We start from the raw sequence: 25872 nt of genomic DNA on the forward strand, positions 1-25872 counted from the left end.
GCTCATTTCGGCTCCTCCATTCGTGTTTGTAAACCGACTCTGACGTCACGCTTCACTTCGGTTTGCAAAATTTGCACCCGGGAGACCAGACGAACGGCTCCGAATATTCGGGCCGTCTCCGCCACAACCTGCCGCCGCCGCTGCCCCCTCCTTTGGGTCTCCCCCGTTGGACGTTACGGGGTGGAACGACTATTCGGATATTCATCTTTAATAGGGCCCGAATATTCGGAGGCCACAAACCACTATTCGGGCCAGCCCTATTACTACCATATTTACCTCCTATAAAGCCTCCTCGCCTCCTACAAACACTCCTCACCTCATATAAAGCCTCCTCGCCTCCTATAAAGCCTCCTTGCCTCCTACAAACACTCCTCGCCTCCTATAAAGCCTCCTCGCCTTCTACAAACACTCCTCGCCTCCTATAAAGCCTCCTCGCCTCCTATAAAGCCTCCTTGCCTTCTACAAACACTCCTCGCCTCCTATAAAGCCTCCTCGCCTCCTATAAAGCCTCCTTGTCTCCTACAAACACTCCTCGCCTCCTACAAACACTCCTCGCCTCCTATAAAGCCTCCTCGCCTCCTACAAACACTCCTCGCCTCCTATAAAGCCTCCTCGCCTCCTATAAAGCCTCCTCGCCTTCTACAAACACTCCTCGCCTCCTATAAAGCCTCCTCGCCTCCTATAAAGCCTCCTCGCCTCCTATAAAGCCTCCTCGCCTTCTACAAACACTCCTCGCCTCCTATAAAGCCTCCTCGCCTCCTATAAAGCCTCCTTGTCTCCTACAAACACTCCTCGCCTCCTATAAAGCCTCCTTGCCTCCTACAAACACTCCTCGCCTCCGACAAACACTCCTCGCCTCCTACAAACACTCCTCGCCTCCTATAAAGCCTCCTCGCCTCCTATAAAGCCTCCTTGCCTTCTACAAACACTCCTCGCCTCCTATAAAGCCTCCTCGTCTCCTACAAACACTCCTCGCCTCCTACAAACACTCCTCGCCTCCTATAAAGCCTCCTCGCCTCCTACAAACACTCCTCGCCTCCTATAAAGCCTCCTCGCCTCCGATAAAGCCTCCTTGCCTTCTACAAACACTCCTCGCCTCCTATAAAGCCTCCTCGCCTCCTATAAAGCCTCCTTGTCTCCTACAAACACTCCTCGCCTCCTACAAACACTCCTCGCCTCCTATAAAGCCTCCTTGTCTCCTACAAACACTCCTCGCCTCCTACAAACACTCCTCGCCTCCTATAAAGCCTCCTCGCCTCCTACAAACACTCCTCGCCTCCGATAAAGCCTCCTCGCCTCCTATAAAGCCTCCTTGCCTTCTACAAACACTCCTCGCCTCCTATAAAGCCTCCTTGCCTTCTACAAACACTCCTCGCCTCCTATAAAGCCTCCTCGCCTCCTATAAAGCCTCCTTGTCTCCTACAAACACTCCTCGCCTCCTACAAACACTCCTCGCCTCCTATAAAGCCTCCTTGCCTCCTACAAACACTCCTCGCCTCCTACAAACACTCCTCGCCTCCTACAAACACTCCTCGCCTCCTATAAAGCCTCCTCGCCTCCTACAAACACTCCTCGCCTCCGATAAAGCCTCCTCGCCTCCTATAAAGCCTCCTTGCCTTCTACAAACACTCCTCGCCTCCTATAAAGCCTCCTTGCCTTCTACAAACACTTCTCGCCTCCTATAAAGCCTCCTCGCCTCCTATAAAGCCTCCTTGTCTCCTACAAACACTCCTCGCCTCCTACAAACACTCCTCGCCTCCTATAAAGCCTCCTCGCCTCCTACAAATACTCCTCGCCTCCTACAAACACTCCTCGCCTCCTATAAAGCCTCCTCGCCTCCTACAAACACTCCTCGCCTCCTATAAAGCCTCCTCGCCTCCTACAAACACTCCTCGCCTCCTACAAACACTCCTCGCCTCCTATAAAGCCTCCTCGCCTCCTACAAACACTCCTCGCCTCCTATAAAGCCTCCTCGCCTCCTACAAACACTCCTCGCCTCCTACAAACACTCCTCGCCTCCTATAAAGCCTCCTTGCCTCCTACAAACACTCCTCGCCTCCTACAAACACTCCTCGCCTCCTATAAAGCCTCCTCGCCTCCTATAAAGCCTCCTTGCCTTCTACAAACACTCCTCGCCTCCTATAAAGCCTCCTCGCCTCCTATAAAGCCTCCTTGCCTTCTACAAACACTCCTCGCCTCCTATAAAGCCTCCTTGCCTCCTACAAACACTCCTCGCCTCCTATAAAGCCTCCTCGCCTCCTATAAAGCCTCCTTGTCTCCTACAAACACTCCTCGCCTCCTACAAACACTCCTCGCCTCCTATAAAGCCTCCTTGTCTCCTACAAACACTCCTCGCCTCCGACAAACACTCCTCGCCTCCTATAAAGCCTCCTTGCCTCCTACAAACACTCCTCGCCTCCGACAAACACTCCTCGCCTCCTACAAACACTCCTCGCCTCCTATAAAGCCTCCTCGCCTCCTATAAAGCCTCCTCGCCTCCTACAAACACTCCTCGCCTCCTATAAAGCCTCTTCGCCTCCTATAAAGCCTCCTTGCCTTCTACAAACACTCCTCGCCTCCTATAAAGCCTCCTCGTCTCCTACAAACACTCCTCGCCTCCTACAAACACTCCTCGCCTCCTATAAAGCCTCCTCGCCTCCTACAAACACTCCTCGCCTCCTATAAAGCCTCCTCGCCTCCTATAAAGCCTCCTTGCCTTCTACAAACACTCCTCGCCTCCTATAAAGCCTCCTTGTCTCCTACAAACACTCCTCGCCTCCTACAAACACTCCTCGCCTCCTATAAAGCCTCCTTGTCTCCTACAAACACTCCTCGCCTCCTACAAACACTCCTCGCCTCCTATAAAGCCTCCTCGCCTCCTACAAACACTCCTCGCCTCCTATAAAGCCTCCTCGCCTCCTATAAAGCCTCCTTGCCTTCTACAAACACTCCTCGCCTCCTATAAAGCCTCCTTGCCTTCTACAAACACTCCTCGCCTCCTATAAAGCCTCCTCGCCTCCTATAAAGCCTCCTTGTCTCCTACAAACACTCCTCGCCTCCTACAAACACTCCTCGCCTCCTATAAAGCCTCCTTGCCTCCTACAAACACTCCTCGCCTCCTACAAACACTCCTCGCCTCCTATAAAGCCTCCTCGCCTCCTACAAATACTCCTCGCCTCCTACAAACACTCCTCGCCTCCTATAAAGCCTCCTCGCCTCCTACAAACACTCCTCGCCTCCTATAAAGCCTCCTCGCCTCCTACAAACACTCCTCGCCTCCTACAAACACTCCTCGCCTCCTATAAAGCCTCCTCGCCTCCTATAAAGCCTCCTTGCCTTCTACAAACACTCCTCGCCTCCTATAAAGCCTCCTTGCCTCCTACAAACACTCCTCGCCTCCTATAAAGCCTCCTCGCCTCCTATAAAGCCTCCTTGTCTCCTACAAACACTCCTCGCCTCCTACAAACACTCCTCGCCTCCTATAAAGCCTCCTTGTCTCCTACAAACACTCCTTGCCTCCGACAAACACTCCTCGCCTCCTATAAAGCCTCCTCGCCTCCTACAAACACTCCTCGCCTCCTATAAAGCCTCCTCGCATCCTATAAAGCCTCCTTGCCTTCTACAAACACTCCTCGCCTCCTATAAAGCCTCCTCGCCTCCTATAAAGCCTCCTTGCCTTCTACAAACACTCCTCGCCTCCTATAAAGCCTCCTTGCCTTCTACAAACACTCCTCGCCTCCTATAAAGCCTCCTCGCCTCCTATAAAGCCTCCTTGTCTCCTACAAACACTCCTCGCCTCCTACAAACACTCCTCGCCTCCTATAAAGCCTCCTTGCCTCCTACAAACACTCCTCGCCTCCTACAAACACTCCTCGCCTCCTACAAACACTCCTCGCCTCCTATAAAGCCTCCTCGCCTCCTACAAACACTCCTCGCCTCCTATAAAGCCTCCTTGCCTTCTACAAACACTCCTCGCCTCCTATAAAGCCTCCTCGCCTCCTATAAAGCCTCCTTGCCTCCTACAAACACTCCTCGCCTCCTACAAACACTCCTCGCCTCCTACAAACACTCCTCGCCTCCTATAAAGCCTCCTCGCCTCCTATAAAGCCTCCTTGCCCCCTACAAACACTCCTCGCCTCCTACAAACACTCCTCGCCTCCTACAAACACTCCTCGCCTCCTACAAACACTCCTCGCCTCCTATAAAGCCTCCTCGCCTCCTATAAAGCCTCCTTGCCTCCTACAAACACTCCTCGCCTCCTACAAACACTCCTCGCCTCCTACAAACACTCCTCGCCTCCTACAAACACTCCTCGCCTCCTGTAAAGCCTCCTTGCCTCCTACAAACACTCCTCGCCTCCTACAAAGCTTCCTCCTTGCGTTGTGTGGTTGTGCGTTGTCGTGCGTCAGTTTGTCGCGATGAAGCTCAAATTGTGTGAGTGTTTGTTTGTTTCTTCACTGACTCCCACCTTCACATATGCTCATCCATATTTGATGCACGATGTCTAGCAGGCTGTGTGTGTGTGTGTGTGTGTGTGTGTGTGTGTGTCCCTGTGGGTATGACTGTGTGTAAATGAAATGGTGTCACTGGCAGGTCTGCATGTGTTTGTGTGACTATGATTGTGTGTAAATGTGTGTGTGTATGAAACTGTGTGGTGTGTGTGTGTGTGTGTGTGTGTGTGTGTCTGTGTGTCTGTGTGTGTGTGTGTTCTTGTACTTGCTACATGGTGAGGACCATTTTCTCCATTTAACTATCAAAGTGAGGACATTTTTACAAAGTGAGGACATTTTGGCCGGTCCTCACTTTGAAACAGCCATGTTTGAGGGTGAAGACTTGTTTGTAGAGAACAGGTATGAATTGAGGTTTGGTTAGGGTTAGGGTAAGGATTAAGTTTAGGCAATCAGTTGTGATGGTTAAGGTTAGGGTAAGGCTCTAGGAAATGCATTACGCCTATGGATGTCCTCACTAAGATAGAAGTACAAACATGTGTGTGTGTGTGTGTGTGTGTGTGTGTGTGTGTGTGTGTGTGTGTGTGTGTGTGTGTGTGTGTGTGTGTGTGTGTGTGTGCGGCCTCCTGCTGTCCTCCACCATCTGCTGCTTCCTGAATCTCTGAATCTGAGTTTGCGACTCGCCGATCTTCAGCGTGAAGCTCGTCTCTGCTGACGGCAGCACGTTTCTCTGTTGCCGGGAGACGAATCAAAATCGTAATATAGTGTTTAGGAGATGCAGAGCGAGGAGGAAGGAAGTAAAGACGTAAACATCCCTCCTACTGAGGAAATAACGATGTGAAGACGCTGTCATCAGTCACATCGGTTCAGGTGTTCCAGCTGACTGAAGCTTCGATGCTTCCTGCTTTTTTCCAGCTTCAGAACAACTTAAAGATGTTCTGTGGTACTAAGGAGGCGTAAAAACTAAAACAGTGACTGAAGAGGACAGACATTAGCAACACAGAATGAACACAAAAGCTACAGGGTGACCCAAAAGAAACTACACAAAACGACAGAAAGGAACACAAAGCAACGACAGAAAACTACAGGGTGACCCAAAAGTTTGGAAACAAAGTTTAACTGCAGTGTCTATTTGAGTTGGGGGTGCATGAATTCACTCTTATTTTACCCATTTTTGTTATAGCATAATAAAATAACTTAAAAGCATAGTATTTGCAGAGTGCAATAACTGGGAATAAAATGAATAGAAGCATAAGGTCCAGGTATGCTGGAGCAGAACTTCAAAATGCAGACCATCAGAGTCAGATTTCTAAACTCTTGATGGTAAAGTATCTGACAGTTATAATTTTTTTAAACATCCAAAAGCACTATGAGGCAACATTTACTGTTCAGTTTGAGGAACCTTCATAAGCATGAATGAAGATACATTCCAGAAGATTCCAGTGTAACCAGGTGGTGGAAACGTTCACGTCTTTGCATAAGAAACAAACATGAACATGTGGAAATATGTTTGTTTTACACTAATCTGATACTCTTCTGAATATATCTGTGGTACTGACTTATTGAAATAACATTATATTATTTGGATTATAGACTTTTCATTTGTTTCCAAACTTTTGGGCTACCCTGTACAAAAACAAGGACACAAAACAACACAAAGCAATAACAGAAAACTGCACAAAACAACAGAAAACGACACAAAACAGGAAAACAAGATGAAGCGTTGACAGAAAAAAAACAGAAGAGCAACTGAAAACTAGAAGTTTTGCCAAACTTGGACCGCCCGGCGACAAAGATGACCCCTGTGACCTTGAAAATGAGGTCACGGTCACCAAATGCGAACTTGACCTGTGTCTTATTATGGTACAGCTGTGTACCAAATATGGTGAGGCTACATCAATATTTTATGGAGTTATCACACGGAAACCAAATTGTTACAGACAAACAAGCAAGCAAGCAAGACCATGCAGCTGAAAACAATACCTTCCGGAAAACGCAGTTTTGCCGGGCGGTAATAAAACAGCCACTAAAAACACAGCACAGAAAAGTGACTGAAAACACCATGAAACAGGAACAGAAAACGACAGCAAAAGGGAAACTGAAAATGAGACAAAATAGGAACAGAACAAGACCAAACATTATGTGGTTGTTCTGTTTCCATGGAGCTGCAGGACTTCAGATTGCAGAGAAAAAATAAAGAAAAGGGGAAAAAACGACCAGAGTCTGCTCCGACAGTTCAACGCCAACATCTACATTTAACGGACGTTTGTTTTGTTAAACGTGGAGTTCAGTGTTTTTTCTAACAGGTTGATCACCTGTGCCACTGAGCATGCTCAGTAACGTCCTGTCTGTCTGTATCTGCAGCTCGGCCGCCATGTCTAAAGCGACGGTGAAGAAGCTGCACTGGCGCTCCAAGGTACCGACCGTCCTCTAGCTCAGCCGTCCGTCCGAGCGTCCCTCTTTGGCTCTAACTCGTCCTCGTGTCGCTGCAGGTGCAGGAGAGTTTTGTCCCTCTGGGGGGCACCGGCTCCGGGGAGCTGGGGCTGGCCATCGGGGGCGGGGCCGACTACGGAGAGTTCCCCTTCGTCACCGCCGCCCCCGGGGGCGGGGCCACTGTGAGCGACATCATCTTGGAGATCGGGGGACGCCCGTGTTGGGGATGACCCTCGGTGATGTCAGAGGAGTCCTCAACTCCTGCCCCCATCCAATCAGAATCAAGACCGTCTCACCAGGTCAGGAAGGATTTATTTACTTAAATACATACTTAATGTGTAAATGAATAAACTGTGATGGTTTTTTTATCAACGGATTTAGTTGGTTCACTTCATAACTGACATGTATAGAAGGCCGTTTCTGTCAGCGCACAAAAGTAAAATTCTGTTTTAAATGATCTGTTAGAAAAAGGAAATTTTGACATATATTTTTAATTTCACTCATTTTATTTTCACTTATTTCAGAATTTTGCCACACAAAGTGAAAACAGTACTTTTTATTTTTTATTTTTAGAATTTTCAGACATAAAATTAAAAATTCATTGTAATAACATTGAATAATTTGGATGTGTGAAGTTAAAAAAATGTTTGTATAATTTTTATTTTATTAATTTACCACATTAAGTAAACAAACAAAAACAAATCTAGATTTATAATATATTTATAAGATATTATAAATATATTATATATTCTAAACATAATATATACAAATATTTTATATCTATAAGATATTATAAATATAGAATATTATATATATATTATATATATACATATATGTATTTATACATATATAAATAGATTTTGTTAGAATAGATTTTGTTCGAACTTTTTTGTCATTTTTTCTGTTACAGGGTAAAATGAGTGCTGAATAAACAAGATAATTATAATACAATAATAATAATAATTGTTATTATTATTGTATAACGCTTTTCAAGACACTCTCAGAATGTTTTCCAAAGTAGGTAGAAACACAAAAAATGAAATAAAATAAACAGAATACAGTGGAGAAAGGAGGATTTATGAGTACAAATGTCACATGCAAATTAAAAAAAAAATTCTACTTTCAATGTCAATAAAAGTAACTTTTGACTCATATTTATGATGTCACATCATTGTGACATCACCTCCTCTCTGTGTGTGTGTGTGTGTGTGTGTGTGTGTGTGTGTGTGTGTGTGTGTGTGTGTGTGTGTGTGTGTATGTGTGTGTGTGTGTGTGTGTGTGTGTGTGTGTGTGTGTGTGTGTGTGTGTGTGTGTGTGTGTGTGTGTGTGTGTGTGTGTTCGTTCCTCAGGTTCGTCTCTGTGTAAAGACCTCAGGTTGTACCTCAGTAAGTGTTTCACTCCAGGATCCATGGACAGTCAGCTGCAGCAGCTCATCAGAGAGAACCTGTACCTGCGTGCCGTACCCTGTAAGACTCAACTGGACACACACACACACACACACACACTTATACACACACCTGGATACTCACACCTGAACACACACAGAGTTCCATTTTTGTAGTGTTTTGCACAAATCAAATGTGAAATTAGTGACATGTGTGCAGTGATGACGGTGTCACAGAAAACAGACAGAGTGAGACCTCCTTTCTCTGTCCCGTCCCTCGCTGATGACATCACGGCATCCTCCTTGCAGGTACGACCCGGCAGCCTCGGGACGGAGAGATCTCAGGTGTGGACTACAACTTCGTGTCCATCGAGGAGTTCTTCTCTCTGGAGGAGTCTGGAGCTCTGCTGGAGAGCGGCAAGTTCAAAGGTAGGAAACGGAAATGTCGTACCGGCCCTTTAAGAACACCTGTCCATGTCGTCTGCATGCTACAGCCAGATTTTACAGTGTGGAGGAAACCTGGCGCTGGTGTTTTTTTATAGTGTTTAGAAGGAAAAGAGGATTTTGTGTCTCTAATCCTTGAAAAACTAAACCTGCCCCTCCACCTCCCACATTAATCTGAAGGATTAAAGGAGCTAAAATAGAAACCGAATTCACACATTAAAAAGTGACGCTGCACTCTCACCGATCAGCTCTTAATTTGGCGGGTTTATTCTGTTCATTTACTGCTGGACACCTTTCAGAGCAAAAGCCTGTCGAGTGATTTTACATGATCAGTCAGCTGCTTATCCTCCTCATCTAGACGTCTGATTGTCTGCATGACAGGAGAAATTAACAACTAGTGCATTTGGACACACAACGAGAGAAACAAAACAACAACAAAGTGACACAAAATGACCACAAAGACAAATGACGACCACACATAGATGCAAAATAAACAATGAAGTCACACATTGTTACCATGAAGGCACAATAAAAAAAACATAAATGGATGAAAAATGATCACAAAGACACAAAAAACTATCACAAGAACATGGAAAACCACCACAAAGACACACAAAACTGCAAAGAGACACAAAACAACCAAAAGTGACACAAAACGACCACAAAGAGACACAAAACAACCACAAATAGACACAAAACAACCACAAAGTGACACAAAACGACCACAAAGAGACACAAAACAACCACAAATAGACACAAAACAACCACAAAGTGACACAAAACGACCACAAAGAGACACAAAACAACCACAAATAGACACAAAACAACCACAAATAGACACAAAACGACCACAAAGAGACACAAAACAACCAAAAAGTGGCACAAAATGACCACAAAGACACAAAACAACAAAAAAGGGACAAACACCACAAAGTGACACAAAGAACCACAAAGTGACACAAAAGAACCACAAAATGACAAAAAACTACCACAAAATGGCCACAAAGAGACACAAAACAACCACCAAAGATGCAAAACATCAAAAACTGTCTAAACTGAGCTCGTTTTAGACCATATTTTTCACCTTTTGCTTCCTGTTTCTTCGTCCAATCACAGGGAACTACTACGGGACGCCCCGCCCCGTCCACATCGGCCCGGAGAGTCCACCAATCACGTACCAGGAGCACCGGAACCTGCTGAGGAACTTCAGGACGAGGAGCAAGTCTCTGAGCAACCTGGAGAAGGCTGTGGAGGAAGGAGACAACAGCGAGGAGGACAGCGGACTCTCAGGTACACCACACCCGCCTCAGGCTACCTGCACAGGTACGGAAGTCTAAAGTAACTAACCTCTCTGCCTGCAGGGTCGGCCGGAGCCCCGCCCACCACCCTGCCTCTCAGCCAATCCTGGGAGTCGGCGGCAGGAAGTCGAGAGGGAACGGAGAATGGAGTGAGGGCAAGAGGAAGAGGAGTAGGAGGAGGAGGAGGAGGAGGAGGAGGAGGAGGTCCGCTGCCTGAGAACTGGGAGCTGGCCTTCAGTGATTCAGGGGAGCCCTACTACATAGAGTGAGTGATCAATAATCAGTAAACATGTCAATTATCAGACTGTTCTCATCCTGCTGTCAGCTGAATTAAACCATCTGATCTGACTGCTTGGAAAATATAATCAGGAGATCTGAGGACACTGTACCAGAGTTTGAGCCGAAAATTAGACTTTTTGTCAATGGAGTTTGGTACATGGAAATAATTTAGTAGTTAAAATGCAAATCAGCTGAGCGACTGATCAATTTATTTTAGTTTGATTCATTTAATGAGTCAGTTTTTCTTAACTTTGAAGTCAGATGACATTCAGGAAGCTATGATGTCATCACTGAGTGTTTCCTGTATTCACAAAATAAAAACTTCACCTAACACACCAAAGAAGGTAGAAAAAACGCTGAATTTAGACCTGGTCATACTGATAGATTACAGTGATGACGATGATGATGATGATGATGATGGTGATGGTGATGATGATGATGATGATGATGATGGTGATGGTGATGGTGGTGATGGTGGATGGTGATGGTGATGGTGATGGTGATGATGATGGTGGTGATGGTGATGGTGATGGTGGTGATGGTGATGATGATGATGATGATGGTGATGGTGATGGTGATGGTGATGGTGATGGTGGTGGGTGGTGGTGGTGATGGTGATGATGATGATGATGATGATGATGATGATGGTGATGATGATGATGGTGATGGTGATGGTGATGGTGGTGATGGTGATGATGATGATTGATGATGAAATGAATGGTGATGTGATGGTGGTGATGGTGATGGTGATGGTGATGGTGATGGTTGATGGTGATGGTGATGGTGATGATGAATGATGGTGATGGTGATGGTGATGGTGGTGGTGGTGATGGTGATGGTGATGGTGATGGTGATGGTGATGATGGTGATGGTGATGGTGATGGTGATGGTGATGTGATGATGATGATGGTGATGGTGATGGTATGGTGATGGTGGTGATGGTGATGGTGTGGTGATGGTGATGATGTGATGTGATGGTGATGATGATGATGGGTGATGGTGATGGTGGTGATGGTGATGGTGATGGTGATGGTGATGATGTGATGGTGATGATGGTGATGATGGTGATGATGATGATGATGGTGATGGTGATGGTGATGGTGGTGATGGTGATGGTGATGGTGATGGTGGTGATGGTGATGGTGATGGTGTGGTGATGGTGGTGATGGTGATGGTGATGGTGGTGGTGGTGATGGTGATGGTGGTGATGGTGATGGTGATGGTGATGGTGATGGTGGTGATGGTGATGGTGATGGTGGTGATGGTGATGGTGATGGTGATGGTGATGATGATGATGATGATGATGATGGTGATGATGATGATGATGATGATGGTGATGGTGATGATGATGATGATGGCGTCTCTTTATCTCAGTCATAACTCAAGACCACCAGGCTGGTTGGAACCCCCGAACTCACGAACAAAGAGTCGACGTCCCTGCACAGAACGTGAGGTTTATTTATTTACATTTTGATTAAACTCTGTTCCTTATTTTCCATCAAGTAGAGGGTGTAGCAGCAGCAGCAGCAGCAGGGGGCAGCACAGACTCACAGAGGAAGTCCTGCTGCTGAATCCAACTCTAAACAAAACCCTCCTGGTCTGACCCGGTCCCGGTTCTGTCCTTTGTCTGTCCTCTGTCTGTCCTGGTTCTGACCCAGTTCCATCCTGGTTCTGTCCCTGTCGTGACTCGGTTCTGTCCTGGTTCTTCACCTGGTTTTGTCCTCTATCTGTCCTGATTTTAACCTTTTTTTTTTTAATCTTTTTATTGAGTGTTCTCTTTTTTTCATTAACAAAGAACAAAACAAACCAAAAATGAGTAAATAAAATAAAAATAACTCGGCAGCAGAGAAAATAAATAAAACAGGGGTTCACAGTATGTTCCAGTCCAGTGAGTTTAGTCCAGCCACCACTAACACAAAGTGTCAGTTAATAACAACGGCTTTGAATTACAGGAAAATGTCCCAGCTTCACAACACAAAATGAACCTAGGATGCAGTCTGTGTGAAGTTAGTTTTGTTTAGGGACCGGTAACGCAAATGTCCAAAACCCTTCAGGAGTGGGGTCATGTCAAAATGTATGGTTAAGCCTTTGTCCTAAGGAAGTATGCCTTAGTACCTTCTGTGTACCGGTCTTCAAGTTGTCGGAGTGTAGTTGGAAATCCGAATTTTTAAAAATTTGTTTTTCTTAGCTAACATAAATGGAGGATTTCCACCAACTTGGAGTGGTTTTGTCTCTGGCATTGTCCACTTTCGCAGCTAGAAGACACTGAAAGGTTGAAAGCTCCAATCATCAATCCATCAAGTGACTTGACTTCGTTTTTAACGTCAGTCCAATATTTTTGTATCCTGACACATTTCCAGAACATGTGTGCGTATGTACCCATTTCAGAGTCACATTTACCACAATATGGAGAGCTTGACCGAGCTTGCTTCTCATCAGAGGTGTAAGTGGAGTCTGTGTAATATTTAAATTATGTTTCTCGATCAGAGTTTGCCACCTAACCATTTTACGTGTATTTTTCTATCAATGAAATCCATTTGATCTTCACTTATTACTTCTCCTAAGTCAATTTCCCATTGCCTTTTAAGGCTGGTCGTCGTAGATATCATAGTTGACAAAAATGTTTGATATATGTACTTAATAAACCTTTTCGGTTTCTTGTCAGTGACAATGCGCTCTAAAAATGATAAAATCGGAGGTTGTATTGATTTTGGATGATTTTTAACCTTGTTCTAACTATGTTTCTGACTCGGTTCTGTCTGGTTCTGTCCTCAGTCCCAGACTTACGGAGCAGCCCAGCCAGCTGAAGGGTTATTCCATCCACACTCGTCTTCTTCTAAAGGACCTCGAGGCTTCGGCTTCAAACATTGTCGGAGGAAGTCGACCTCGAGAGTTTTCTGCAGGTTTACAAGCGTTACACCTGGAGGACCACCCTGCTCTGAACACAGGTATACAGAAAATACACTGTTATACTACTACTAATACTGCACACCTGGAGGTTTGCTTGCACTCAAAACAAGTATTACTACCAGTAACTACTATGACTACTACTACTACAGTACTACCACTACTACGAGTAGTACTACTAGTACTACTTACTACTAGTATTACTAGTATTACTCTCTACTATGAGTACTACTACTGATATGACTATTACTACTACTACTACTACTACTACTAAGTATTACTATTACTACTGCTAATACTAGTATTACTATTACTACTGCTAATACTAGTATTACTATTCCTCTACTACTATAACTATTACTACTAGTACTACTACAGAAGGCTGCCTGCTCTGTTGAAGCCTTAAATGTAACATTTTTTGAATGGAGTCTGGTTCACAGAAACAAGTTCATTCTTGTGATGCATCGTTTCCTCACTCAGTGCTTGTGTTTTAGACGTTCAGTGAACCTAATGAGTCGCTGTTTCTTTACTTTAAAGTCCAGGAAGGTGCGACATCATTACTGAGTATTTCTCATGTTTGTGAAACTGATGGATTCCATAAGCTGCCAGAGCAGGCAAGAAAATCGCTAAATTTAAACTTAAAGAGATTCCAGCTTAAATACATACTCCGTCTCTCTCTGTGTGGGGATTACAGTCCAGTTTTGGTTCTCAGCTCTTTATTTCTCTCAACAATCTCATGATCTACCACTAATCCGCACAAACACACTCTTTAATCTGTCGGGCGGCTCACGTGCTCCGAGGATCAGCAGGAAAATATGGAAATGAAACAACCTGAGCCAGGAAGCTGTCAGTTTGCATGTTTGTATGGGACGTAAAAATGCTGTGAGGCATCAACCTGAGTTGTATTTGTTCCTGCAGCTGACATCCTGGTCTACATCAACGACTCCTGTGTGCTGGGTCGCTCCCACAAAGAGGTGGTGGAGATGCTGAAGTCGGTGCCGATGGGCCAGAGCGTGGACGTGGTGCTGAGGAGAGGATACCCGATGCTCTACAACCCCGACGGCTGTCCGAAGCAGAGTCTGGAGACGGTACGACTCCCTGATTCCCTGTAATGCACCACCAGACATGCAGAGTCCATAAAAACCAAAAAAACTCTCCTCTGTTGGATGACTTCTCCTTTTATCACTTCTGAGCTCTGAATCAGGATCAGTTTCATTTGGCATTTTGGACAAGAATTTACAAAGAAAAACAAAAAGACTCGGGTTTTTCTCATGAATCAATGAAGCTTTTGCTATTTTGGTGAGACAATAATTTGTTTTTTGAAATTCCGGTTCAATAATATCCAGGTGTTAAACAAAACAACCACAAAGAGACACAAAACGACAACAGAGACAAAAACTGATCGACATAAAACGACCACAAAGAGACAGAAAACTACCACAAAGGGACACAAAATGATCGCAAAGAGACACCAAAATGACCGCAAAGAGACACAAAACGACTGCAAAGAGACACAAAATGACCACAAAGAGACAAATCAATCACAGAGACACAAAACAACTACAGAGACACAAATAATGAAAATTAATAGATGCAAAATGACCACAAAAAGACTCAAAACTCTAAAGAGACAGAAACATCTACAAAGAGACAGAAAATGATCACAAACACCAAGGGACATCCTAGTTCAATAATATTCAGGTTTTTGACATGTTGGTGCAGTAATATTTAGGTTTTGATGTACAGATTCAACAATACCAAGGTTTGTACAGCATAATTCACAATATGACGAACCAACCTCCTTTTCTAGACATAGATTGGTGCAGTAGGTGGCTATATGTACCTAAAAGTTGATCGAGGTGGTGCTGGGCGTGCTCGTAGCTGAACTTTCATTTCAAAAAGTGACGTAATCGTCGTCACTTTCTTGTGAAGCCGTAAGGGAGAAGACTTTTACAGAATTGTGATGAGGGGTTTAATGCTAATCGTCTTGACGTTCAAACAGCATACATTAAGAGCAGAGCATTAGATGTCAGTGCTTGAAATGTAATATAGTATTCATGAAATGTGTTATAATGAGAGTATAACCATCTTTGACTGCAGATCATAGTGTTTATTCTACCTTAAAATGAGAGCAGCCACCATTGTTCTATTCAAAGCCAAACACTCTACAGAGGGACTATTTTCACACTGAAGTTATGATGACCGTAGTTTCACCTCCATGCTTGTAAACTCGACACATTACACCTTCAACTTTTTCTCTACCTTCCTGTCTGACACTCCTTCTACAGCCACAGACTCCCAGCGAACCCTCCAACCAGAACCGAGGCCTGACCCACCTCACCTACAGCTGTACGCTGGACTCCACGGCAGCACGCCAGGTCAGAGTGACCACGAAGCTCCACAAAACAAGTTTATCTGTCATACTTATTTCATTCTGACGCCAATCTACTGTCTCTTTCATTCTTAAATCCAGGACCGGCACAACCCGCCTTCCTACGCCACTCAGCCAATGACAAACGGACTGGCAGGCCCACCCACCCCAACATCTTCTGACCCCCGCTCGGCCACCACCCCCTCCAGAGAGGACGCCGCCCAATCACAGTGACTCTGACGGTGGCCTGTCCAACGCTGGAACCCGAAGGTAAGCGCTAGCATGAGCAGTGTTAATATTTACAGTTAATATTTACAGTGTTAGCATGATAGCAGTGGTCGTATGTACTGAGGGTCACTCAGGCTGATTGATGGGTGGACAGTGGAGATTTAGAAAAATAAAGATAGTCCGTGATGGTGTTTCCTTAAGGTATTAACTTAGAACCACTGCTGTTCTCTAATTTTTGGCCTGATTTTTTAAAAAAACATTTCACATTTGCTTGTCTAAATACAAGCATTGATATTGCAAGATGTTGTCTTGTGTGTGGTGTTTTTTTAAAAACTGACAGTTGTAAAATGCTTGAAAAACACAAGATAGCCTAACCAGTTCCGTCCTGTACACCCAGCACCAAAGGTTCCTGACCCTTCAGACAGTACTACCTAGACAATAAAGCTGCCCATTCTGGACTGTTTGGACCTCATTTACAGTCTGGTTCCTCCTGTGGAACCTCAGAAAGAACAGGTCTGTGGATCCCAGGGAAGGCTTCATACCTTTTAGAAGGTTACTACCTCACGAGCAGGAACTGGTCGGACTTCATTTAGAGCCTGGATTGTAGAGTGGAATCTCAGGTAAAATTGGAGTCACCAAAAGTCTGTGGTGCCTGTGAAAGTTCCTCATATTTCCAGATGGCACTACTGTCTGAACTATTTAGGGGTAAAACGCTCTTCCTGAAACTTGATTTAGTCCTTTGGTCCTCTGGCTGAACCTCAGGATGAACACAACAAAGACCTCTAATGATCCTCAGTCCTCAGACAAATTCCTGACCCTTCAGAAAGTATAATCTCCTAAACAGGAACAGAGTGCGGTTCCTCCTGTGGATCCTTGTTTAGAACATAAAGAAAGACCTCTAGATGTCCTTAGTCCCCACTCAAAGTTCCTGACACTAGAGTCCAGGTAAAGTTCAAGAATTTTCAGATAGTACTGCCTCCGAAGCAGGAACTGCTTAGGTGTAAATCTGTCTCCTGTAAACTTAATTTAGACCCTGTTTTCTCTGGTGGATTCAGGTAGAACAGGAACCTGTAAACATCCTCAGTCCTCAGGAAAGATTTCTTACCCGTAAAATACCGGTACTTCCAGCTACTTGGAGGTGAAACTACCTCTTGTGAGCTTATTTAGAGTCTGGATTCTCCAGTGGATCCTTTGGTAGAACAGGAACTTCTTTTAGCAGTAATCTCAGGCGTACTCTTGCTGATCTGTTGAATTTTGTTTTGTGTCTTCTCACCCTCCTCACAGGTCGTCTCTGAGTCGCTACAACAGCAGCACTCTCCCCACCTTCTCCTCCTCCTCCTCCTCCACGTCAGAGCTCCAAGTCCTCAGAGAGCGACCTGTCCACATCCACACTTCCCATGTTCTCCTCCCACCACTCCCCAACACGTCCTCATCCTCCCACACTTTGTCCAAACTGCCCCTCTCTCAGCCTGAGACGGGCCTCCTCCAGAACTCCACCAGCTCCTCCAACACCATCAACAACAACCCGTCCTCCTCCTCCACACCTACTGGACCTCCTGTGCAGCGCCCACCGATGCCCCAGACCTCCCTTGCCCTGACCCCTCCTAGAGACATCCCTCCCTGTGGTTTTAACGGTTGTCCAGCCAATCATCAAGCGCCCTCCCCGGCCTCAAGGGGAAACCCAGGGACTGGTGCTGCCCCTTGGGGCTGGGTCGCCCAGATCGGGCCTCAGTGGAGAACTTGTGCCGGTGGCCCTCGGGCGCAACGAGGGCGGGGGGCTGGGGTTCAGCGTGACAGCTGGAGGACAAGGAGGTCAGCATGCGGTGGTGAGACGGGTTTGGGATCGGAGGCAGTGCCCCTCGTTGCAGCCAGGAGATGCTATTGTGAAAATCAATGGAGCAGATGTGCAGAGCCTCAGTTTCTCCCAGGTGAACGATTATTACTGATCCAACATCCAGCCAGGATCAAGGTAGCTCCAATAAATATGAGACAGTACACTCTTCCAAGTTGAAAAGTTTGGGATATTTTTTGGTGGGAAATGATTGATATTCGGTCCGTTTTTCCACGGTACCACAAAGCAGCCGTCATTATTTAAGTACATGAATTTAATGACATTTACATCGTACTAAGAACCTTAGTTTAAAAAAAATAACCATAAGTTTGTTTCCTTCCTCAGGTCCAGAGAGTTCTGCAGGAACACACCAAACAGGGAGAGGTGGTTCTGCTGGTCTACAGAGGAGGTACTACTGGACTTCACACTTCAGTTTCTGGCCCTTTTAGTCTTTGCGTTTATGCTGCAGAGCGGGATCCAACAGCTTTGGTTTGACAAGACCTCGTAGTGCACCAAAACCATGAAAAGTAGTGTTTACTGGACTTAGCTCCAGCTCTTTGATCATGTAGGACAATGGAGGTTTGATTTCCTAGCACATTCTGTTGTTCAGGAGGAAGAATGCTGCTAATGGACGAAGATATTGAGAGGACAGAGTGATTTAAGAGTTTAACCAGTCAGTGTCGAACTCTGCACACCAGTTCATCAGTATCCCCGTAGACTAAGTATTTTTTTTCACAACCAAAAACAGCCCAGATAGAGGTTGTATAGGGTGAATACTCCAGGCAGAACACACAAAAATGTTTGCAAGTTCTTCCAGTGGAAATGGCCTTATGTTAAACTGGAATAGCTTTCTCCAAAAACCACTTTACTAGGTACTTACAGTGCCATCCTGACATCCCTCCCAGACAGTTTAATCAGAGGTCACATCTTATTCCGGCATTAAAAATAACTTATCAACAGAAACACTGTCTAACTTTCACTCTGTCCTCCCCCAGGCCCTGTCTCTTCTCCAGTTGTCACCCCCAACCTGTACAAGCCCCTCCCATCCCCGCATGGTCCCACCACCCCTCTTCCTCCTCCCACCCCCACCACTTCAGCCGACTTGCCTTCAGCGTCCACGGGTGCCTTGGTGGGGGGCGTTCCCCTGCTCAGCCAGGCCGGCTTGGCCCTCGAGAGTCCCCAGGAGGGCCACCTACCAGCTCCAGGGAACCACCAAGGTAAGAAATCTATCATCAGTCAATAACTGATTCATTGGTTCTTATGAATAAATACAGCGAAGATCATTCCATATGCTGATACAGTACTTTTTACCCACGGACACTTGGCTGAAGTCCCCAGTCGACTCTATAAGTCATTACCCTCAGGATGAACACAACAAAGACCTCTAAAGGTCCTCAGTCAAATTCCTGACCCTTCAGAAAGCAGGGTCCCCTAAGCAGGAACTGTTTGGATTTCATTTAGAGTCTGGTTCCTTCTGTGGACCCCTTGTTTAGACAAGAAAAAAAGATCTCTAAATGTTCCTTCGTCCCCACGCAAAGTTCTTGACACTACAGAAAGTACTGTCTCCTGAACAGGAACTGTTTTGGACTTTATTTGCAGTCTGGTTCCTCCAGTGGAACTTCGGGTAAAACAGGAACTTCAAAAGATTCTTGATGTCTGGGTAAAGTTCATGAATCTTCAGACAGTACTGCCTCCGAAGCAGAACTGATTGGGCATAAATCTGTCTCCTGTAACTTCATTTAGACCCTGCTTTCTCTGGTCCTCAGTCCTCAGGAAAGACTCACCTGGACATCATTCCATATGCTGATAGTTATTTTTTACCCATGGACACATGGCTTTGGTCCTGTTTACATCAGCCACTCAGCACTACAACTGAAGTATCAGCAGATTCCAGAAGTCATTAATTACACAGCAGTCTTTGTCGTGGTGCCCCCATTGCTTACTATTCCTCCACAATACTCTCTGCATGTCAACGGGCCTCCTCATGTAACTACTGCAGATCTACAGTCTTCCATCTCATTAAAAAGCAAGATGTGACTACGACTCCTTGTATCCCAGGAGCCTCTCCTGCTCAGACGCCCAACGGGCCCCCAGCCTCAGCCCTCATCCAGAGCACCAGCTTCCTGGATTCAGTTCCGGTGACGTTGACCTTAGAGCCACGTGACCTGCTGGGCGTGGAGGAGAGCGGCCGGCGGCCTCCTCCAGCCAGAGAGGGTGGAGCTCTGGGAGCTATCGCCAAGGATGGGAGAGGAGGAGGCAGAGCCAAGACGATGGAGGTGGAGCTGAGGCGGCGGCCAGGGGAGGGCTTTGGATTCGTCATTGCCTCTCAGGAAGTGAAGCGGAGGTGAGTGCCAATAAATTACATCAAAACGTGATGTCGTTGGGGTGTCCAGTTAGCTCAACAGGTTGAGCAGTCAAACCCATGACAGCGCTATAGTCTCCAACCAATGTTGTGGTCTGGGTTCAATTCCAGCTCATGGTCTTTTTGTTCTCCCCTACTTTCCTGTCTGCCTCTCTACTACCCTATCGAATATAGCCAACAAAAGGCCAAAAAAATAACTTTAAAAAAAGTGATGTTGTTGTTATGCGACATCAAGCTGCTTACATTATAGCGTCATGCCTACATGTGTGTGATATTACACATGATTGGCCACAACTAATTTCCTATAACTCTGGTGTAAACTGCTCAGAAAACGTCCTACAAGTATAATTTATAAAGAGAAACGGAGAAGGTGTTTGTTGTTGTATTTAAATTGGTTGAAGCTGTTGGAGCCTACAGTGCAACAGGAAAACATAAAGTACGTAAGCGCCATCTTGAGGCTGAACTGAGCTCCTGCAGTTAATTTGATGTCGTTCCATCACATGGCTTTCTCCAAATTTGACTCTGTCTGAGGAAATCAGTCTCTTCATTTATTAATTTGCCCACTTGTTAGCTTGCTAAATGCTTCGCCCTGGTGGCATACACAGCAGCAGTGTCCTCATGGTTGACATTATGATTTAACACAGAGCATCTGGTGCACAAACTTCTTATGTTGTAGTTATAGGTTTCGTGAGTTCCATTTTAAGACTTTAGTTGTGTCCGTTTCTACCATATTTTCACCTCTGGAGGCGTTGTCATGTATACGCAGTCTGTTGGATGAAAACTGATCCTATTGTGGCTGTAATGGTTTCTGTTGCCTCCGGGGGGCAGCAGCTCTGTGTTACTGGTGGAAGAAGTACTCATTTTACAGTAAAAGTAGTAATAAAGCAGAAGAAATATGATGGAATCAGATGTGTGATGTGGAGGAAAGCAGCTGAAGGGTAAGATATTTATACTGGTTAAATAAGTGATTAGTGTGGACATCATTGTTGAGAGAATCAGAGTAAAAAGCAGCAGGATTATGATATGAAACAAAATGTGTACGGCTAGAATGATAAAAAAAAATGCTGAATATTATTTTATATCAAGAAAAGATCTCCATGTGCGAGTGAAGATCTGACAGTTGAAACTAAGCACAGTTGTCTCTTTTTGCTGCAAACATTTTGTTTAAAAAGATCAAAGCAGATATGGATAACACACAGAGTCTAAACTCAAACCCCTTTTATCAGGATGATGCAGCTGGACAGTTTGTTTCTGTCAGCTGTTCATCTGGAACCTTTCTGTTCGTTTTGGTTTTTATGTTTTAGAAAAGGAAGTTTTGTAAAACTGCCTTGTCTGCTGATGCCACATCAGAGGGCAGGATGGCACACAGAAAACTAGAAAATAATGAACTGGAGCACGAAGATACAAATACAAAGACAGAAAATTACTGAAGAAAAACACAGAATTACCACAAAGACACATAAAACAACCAGAAAGAGTCACAAAATAACCTTAAGAGACACAAAAAGACTGCAAAGACACAAAACAACTACAAAGAGACGCAAAATGACAACAAAGTGACATAAAACGACCAAAAAGAGATGCAAAACAACCAAAGAGATGCAAAACAGCCACAAAGAGACGCAAAACAACCACAGACACAAAACGACCACAAAACGACCACAAAACGACCACAAAACGACCACAAAGACACAAAACGACCACAGAGACACACAAAACAACCACAAAATGACCACAAAACTATCACGAAGAGACACAAAATGACCACAGAGACACAAAACAACCACAAAACGACCACAAAGACACAAAACGACCACAGAGACACAAAACGACCACAAAGACACAATGTTTTACTAGAAGTACATGTTGTAAACTTGTGTTGTCGGAGCTCCAGATATCAGACGATGATGTTAAAGCTTCCAAACAGCAGCGGTTTGTTTCCTCCGTCGTGTTCATCGGCTCGTCCTACAGTTCAGTGGAGATGTTTCACCTCCAGCAGCACCTGAGCTTCTGTTTGTTCAGCTGCACTCAGCTGGAATCATCAGGTGAACAAGCAGCCCTCGAACGCACCACCGCCTCCCCTCCTCCCCCTTGAAACACTACAATCCTCTCCACTGTTGGCCTCCTCCCCCTTCGGTGGGGGAGTTTCTGAGGACACACCCCCCAACACTGACTCTCTCTCTGCAGCTCAGAGCACGGTCAGTGTCGATCGCCCGCCGACAGAGGAACAGCCTGCCTCAGACAGAGAGACAGACAGAGACAGACAGAGAGACAGGAGGACAGAGAGACAGACAGACAGAGAGACAGACAGGAGGACAGAGAGACAGGAGGACAGAGAGACAGACAGACAGAGAGACAGACAGGAGGACAGAGAGACAGACAGAGAGACAGACAGAGAGACAGACAGACAGACAGAGAGACAGGAGGACAGAGAGACAGACAGACAGAGAGACAGAGAGACAGACAGAGAGACAGACAGAGAGACAGACAGACAGAGAGACAGACAGAGAGACAGGAAGACAGACTGATTGTGTTCGTTGCTGGTCCTGGTTCTTGTCTTGCCTCTTGCCCTGGTCCTGGTCCTGCTTCTTGTCCTGGTCCTGGTTCTTGTTCTGGTTCGTGCCCTGGTTCTGACGGACGGTGTCATCATGTTTGGAGCGGCTGCAGTCGGCTCTGAAAAACGGTCAAAGACTCCAAACGTAAGTCCGACTCACTCTGTTTGGATCTTAGTTTACCTCAGAGGTTCTCTGCAGTTCACCTGACGTTGTTCCGTGTTAAAGTGTTTAGATCTGATTCAGAGTAAATAACAACAAGCCGGAGGGAGTCACTGTAAACCTGAAGGGAACTGCTGGTCTCTAAGAAAAAACTGGAACTTCTGCTAAATATGCTGAGATGGACGAGTGGCTGCAGAGGGAAAATCTAATGCAGCTGATGAGGATAACGAGATGTCAATGACTTTAGCACTTCATCTAAAACAGACACAAAACAACTATGACACACAAAATTACACAAAATAACTACAAAGAGATGCAAAAAAAAGTATAGAAAAAGACACGCAGAAAAGAATGCAATGCAAAGACAAAAAAAACCAGAGAGAAAGAGACACAAAGATACACAAAACAACCACAAAGACACACAGAATAACTACAAAGATACAAAAAGTAACTGCAAACAGACACAATATAACTACAAAGAGACACAAAATAACTACAAAGAGACACAACAAATAACTACAAAGAGACACAAAAAATAACTACAAAGACACAACATAACTACAAAGAGACACAATATAACTACAAAGAGACACAAAAATAACTACAAAGAGACACAAAATAACTACAAAGACACAACATAACTACAAAGAGACACAATATAACTACAAAGAGACACAACAAATAACTACAAAGAGACACAAAAAATAACTACAAAGACACAACATAACTACAAAGAGACACAATATAACTACAAAGACACAACATAACTACAAAGAGACACAATATAACTACAAAGAGACACAACAAATAACTACAAAGAGACACAAAAAATAACTACAAAGACACAACATAACTACAAAGAGACACAAAACAAGTATAGACACAAAATAACTACAAAGACACAAAATAACTACAAAGAGACACAAAATAAAGACAAACAGAGACACATTAGCTACAAAAAAAACATAAATAAAATGTAAACAGCCACAAAGAGATTAAAATTGACGAGACGATGAAAAAGATGCAAACAGACACAACATGACCACAAACAGGCAAAAAGAGCAAAGAGAAACTCAATAAAAATGGTAAAAATGCAAATTATCTAGAAAAAGTTGCAAACAGACACAAAGTAACTACAAAGAGACACCACTACAGAGTCAACACCTTCCAGACCAGTACCTCCGTCTGCTGCATTAAGACTTTCTGTTTCCATTAAACTAACTCACATATTTATTCTAAATCCTCCTGACTGGACTGGATGTGTTCCACTACAGGAAACATCAAACTGTTCACCAGATATCTGCCAGTAACAGCTGGTCCAATGTTCAGACAGCTGATCGGCTTCAGTATTGATCGTGTCGGTCTGTGATCGGTCAAATAAACACTGTAGACCTGTTTATTCATCCTCTTTCCCTCCTCGCTCTTTATCAGCTCCCAGGAATGTCTCAAATATTTTCACCTCATTGAAGCTATCCACAGTTGTGTGTGTGTGTGTGTGTGTGTGTGTGTGTGTGTGTGTGTGTGTGTGTGTGTGTGTGTGTGTGTGTGTGTACTCTACCTCTGTGAGGACCACTGTGAGTTTCGGTTAGACGTCCTGTTCTGTCCTCATCAACACAGAGCTTTCAGAGTTCAACTTCATGTACTAAGTCCATCGGTTCCTCACAAATGTAGAAGTTCTGGCACCTGCTCTGATACAGAAACACATGACTGCTCAGGATTACAGGATTATTCCACCAAAATATGAAATGAGTTCACTGAGACACAAACTAAACCAATTTTTCAGGAACTTAACAACAGTTAGAGGTATTTTTTGAAACAGAAAAACAGTTTACACACAAATAAGTTACACTTTTATTGAAATTAATGATGATGTATGGCGATTACAGTTCCACCAGGAGGTATCTTGATGTGTAACTGCTCGTTTTAGTTATTTAATTTGCTAGATAACACACTTCAAGAAGCTAACTGGACCTAGAAGCTAACTCGTAACTAACTGGACCTAGAAGCTAACTCGTAACTCCTAACTTGTCGCTGACCTATACTAAGAATTTGTCTTCAATGACAAAATGAAGCTACTTTTAACGGTAGCAAGACCATTAGGCTAACTCTTAGATAACATGACCATATAGCTAACACTGCAACTCACAGGATCTATACCTTAATTCATAATGTAAGTCGACCTGAAACTAACTTTGCCATATTTCAGTTAAGCCAATACAAATATTTAAACAGTAATTAAGCAATAAATTTGAGGCATTTTTGAATAGTTTCTGTATAAAATGGAGCTCTGTTGCTTGGATAAACTTGGTGTGGCAAGCAGCAAAATACTGAATATCACCTGAAGAAGAATGCAAACAAATCAGGAGAGTTTGTCAAAGTATTTAAAACAACAGCTGACAGCTCATAAAATGTTATTTTTTTAATTGGAAGTACTTTAATTCTACATTTATTATCACTAATAATTAGTATAAACAGGTTTAATTATCCTGTTGTTACAGCACTAAACAGCAGAAACATCCTAAAATAAAAGAAATATTTTCCTTCTGAGTACTCATTTGTTCCTAAAACCTGAGTAATGCAGGAAAAATACACACCTGGAGAAAGTTTCCAACATGCAGAATTACACATAAAAACGTTCATTCTGTTCTCACTGTTGGCATTTTGTCATTATATAAAAAACTGTGTGTGTTATGTAACATTAAGCCTGTTAAACTCACCAGAGCTGACTGATGGAGCTCTGACGGTCGCTCTGTTTGTGTCCAGATGTGCCGTCGGTTTCCAGATGTGGCTCACGGTGGGTTAACCCTCAGAGCCCTGACACCATTTCTACTGTTTGCCCCTTGTCCTGTCTAATACATAAATACTGCTTGACACGTAATATGCAAGTGTCATTTTTAATTCATCATTCTAATTTTTATGGGCTGCTTCAGATTACGCACCAATAATTTCTGATATCTTGAAATGATCTTTAAATAATGAAGATGATCACTAGTTATATTCAGTTCTTCAGCTATAAAAGCTTGTATGGTTCAGAGAAACTGTCAAGTCAATTATTTAAATTTATACTGTCTTTAATTCGACATGGTCCTGGAACAAACAAAGCTCCAGAAAACACTGAACTGAACTGGTTCAGGTTGGATACCAGGTTCATCTCTGCGTGCCAAAGACAAATT

General features: G+C 44.4%; 1 protein-coding gene across 1 annotated transcript in view; it reads left to right on the forward strand.

The window, feature by feature from the left end:
• The window catches only part of LOC110969396 (membrane-associated guanylate kinase, WW and PDZ domain-containing protein 1-like), a 69407-nt gene that overhangs the window by 11568 nt on the left and 31967 nt on the right, over positions 1-25872 (forward strand). Inside the window, 21 exon segments of the mRNA XM_051949702.1 lie at positions 6813-6864; positions 6941-7091; positions 7094-7180; positions 8231-8347; positions 8575-8694; positions 9826-9999; positions 10071-10272; positions 13062-13234; positions 14112-14281; positions 15482-15571; positions 15667-15755; positions 15757-15834; positions 17077-17136; positions 17138-17183; positions 17186-17470; positions 17472-17720; positions 17969-18032; positions 18619-18840; positions 19682-19968; positions 22644-22661; positions 22663-22684. Of these exon segments, the coding sequence (XP_051805662.1) occupies positions 6823-6864; positions 6941-7091; positions 7094-7180; positions 8231-8347; positions 8575-8694; positions 9826-9999; positions 10071-10272; positions 13062-13234; positions 14112-14281; positions 15482-15571; positions 15667-15755; positions 15757-15834; positions 17077-17136; positions 17138-17183; positions 17186-17470; positions 17472-17720; positions 17969-18032; positions 18619-18840; positions 19682-19968; positions 22644-22661; positions 22663-22684 (2746 nt within the window). The 5' untranslated portion in view covers positions 6813-6822.

Source organism: Acanthochromis polyacanthus, chromosome 6, assembly GCF_021347895.1.
Source record: "Acanthochromis polyacanthus isolate Apoly-LR-REF ecotype Palm Island chromosome 6, KAUST_Apoly_ChrSc, whole genome shotgun sequence".
NCBI lineage: Eukaryota > Metazoa > Chordata > Actinopteri > Pomacentridae > Acanthochromis > Acanthochromis polyacanthus.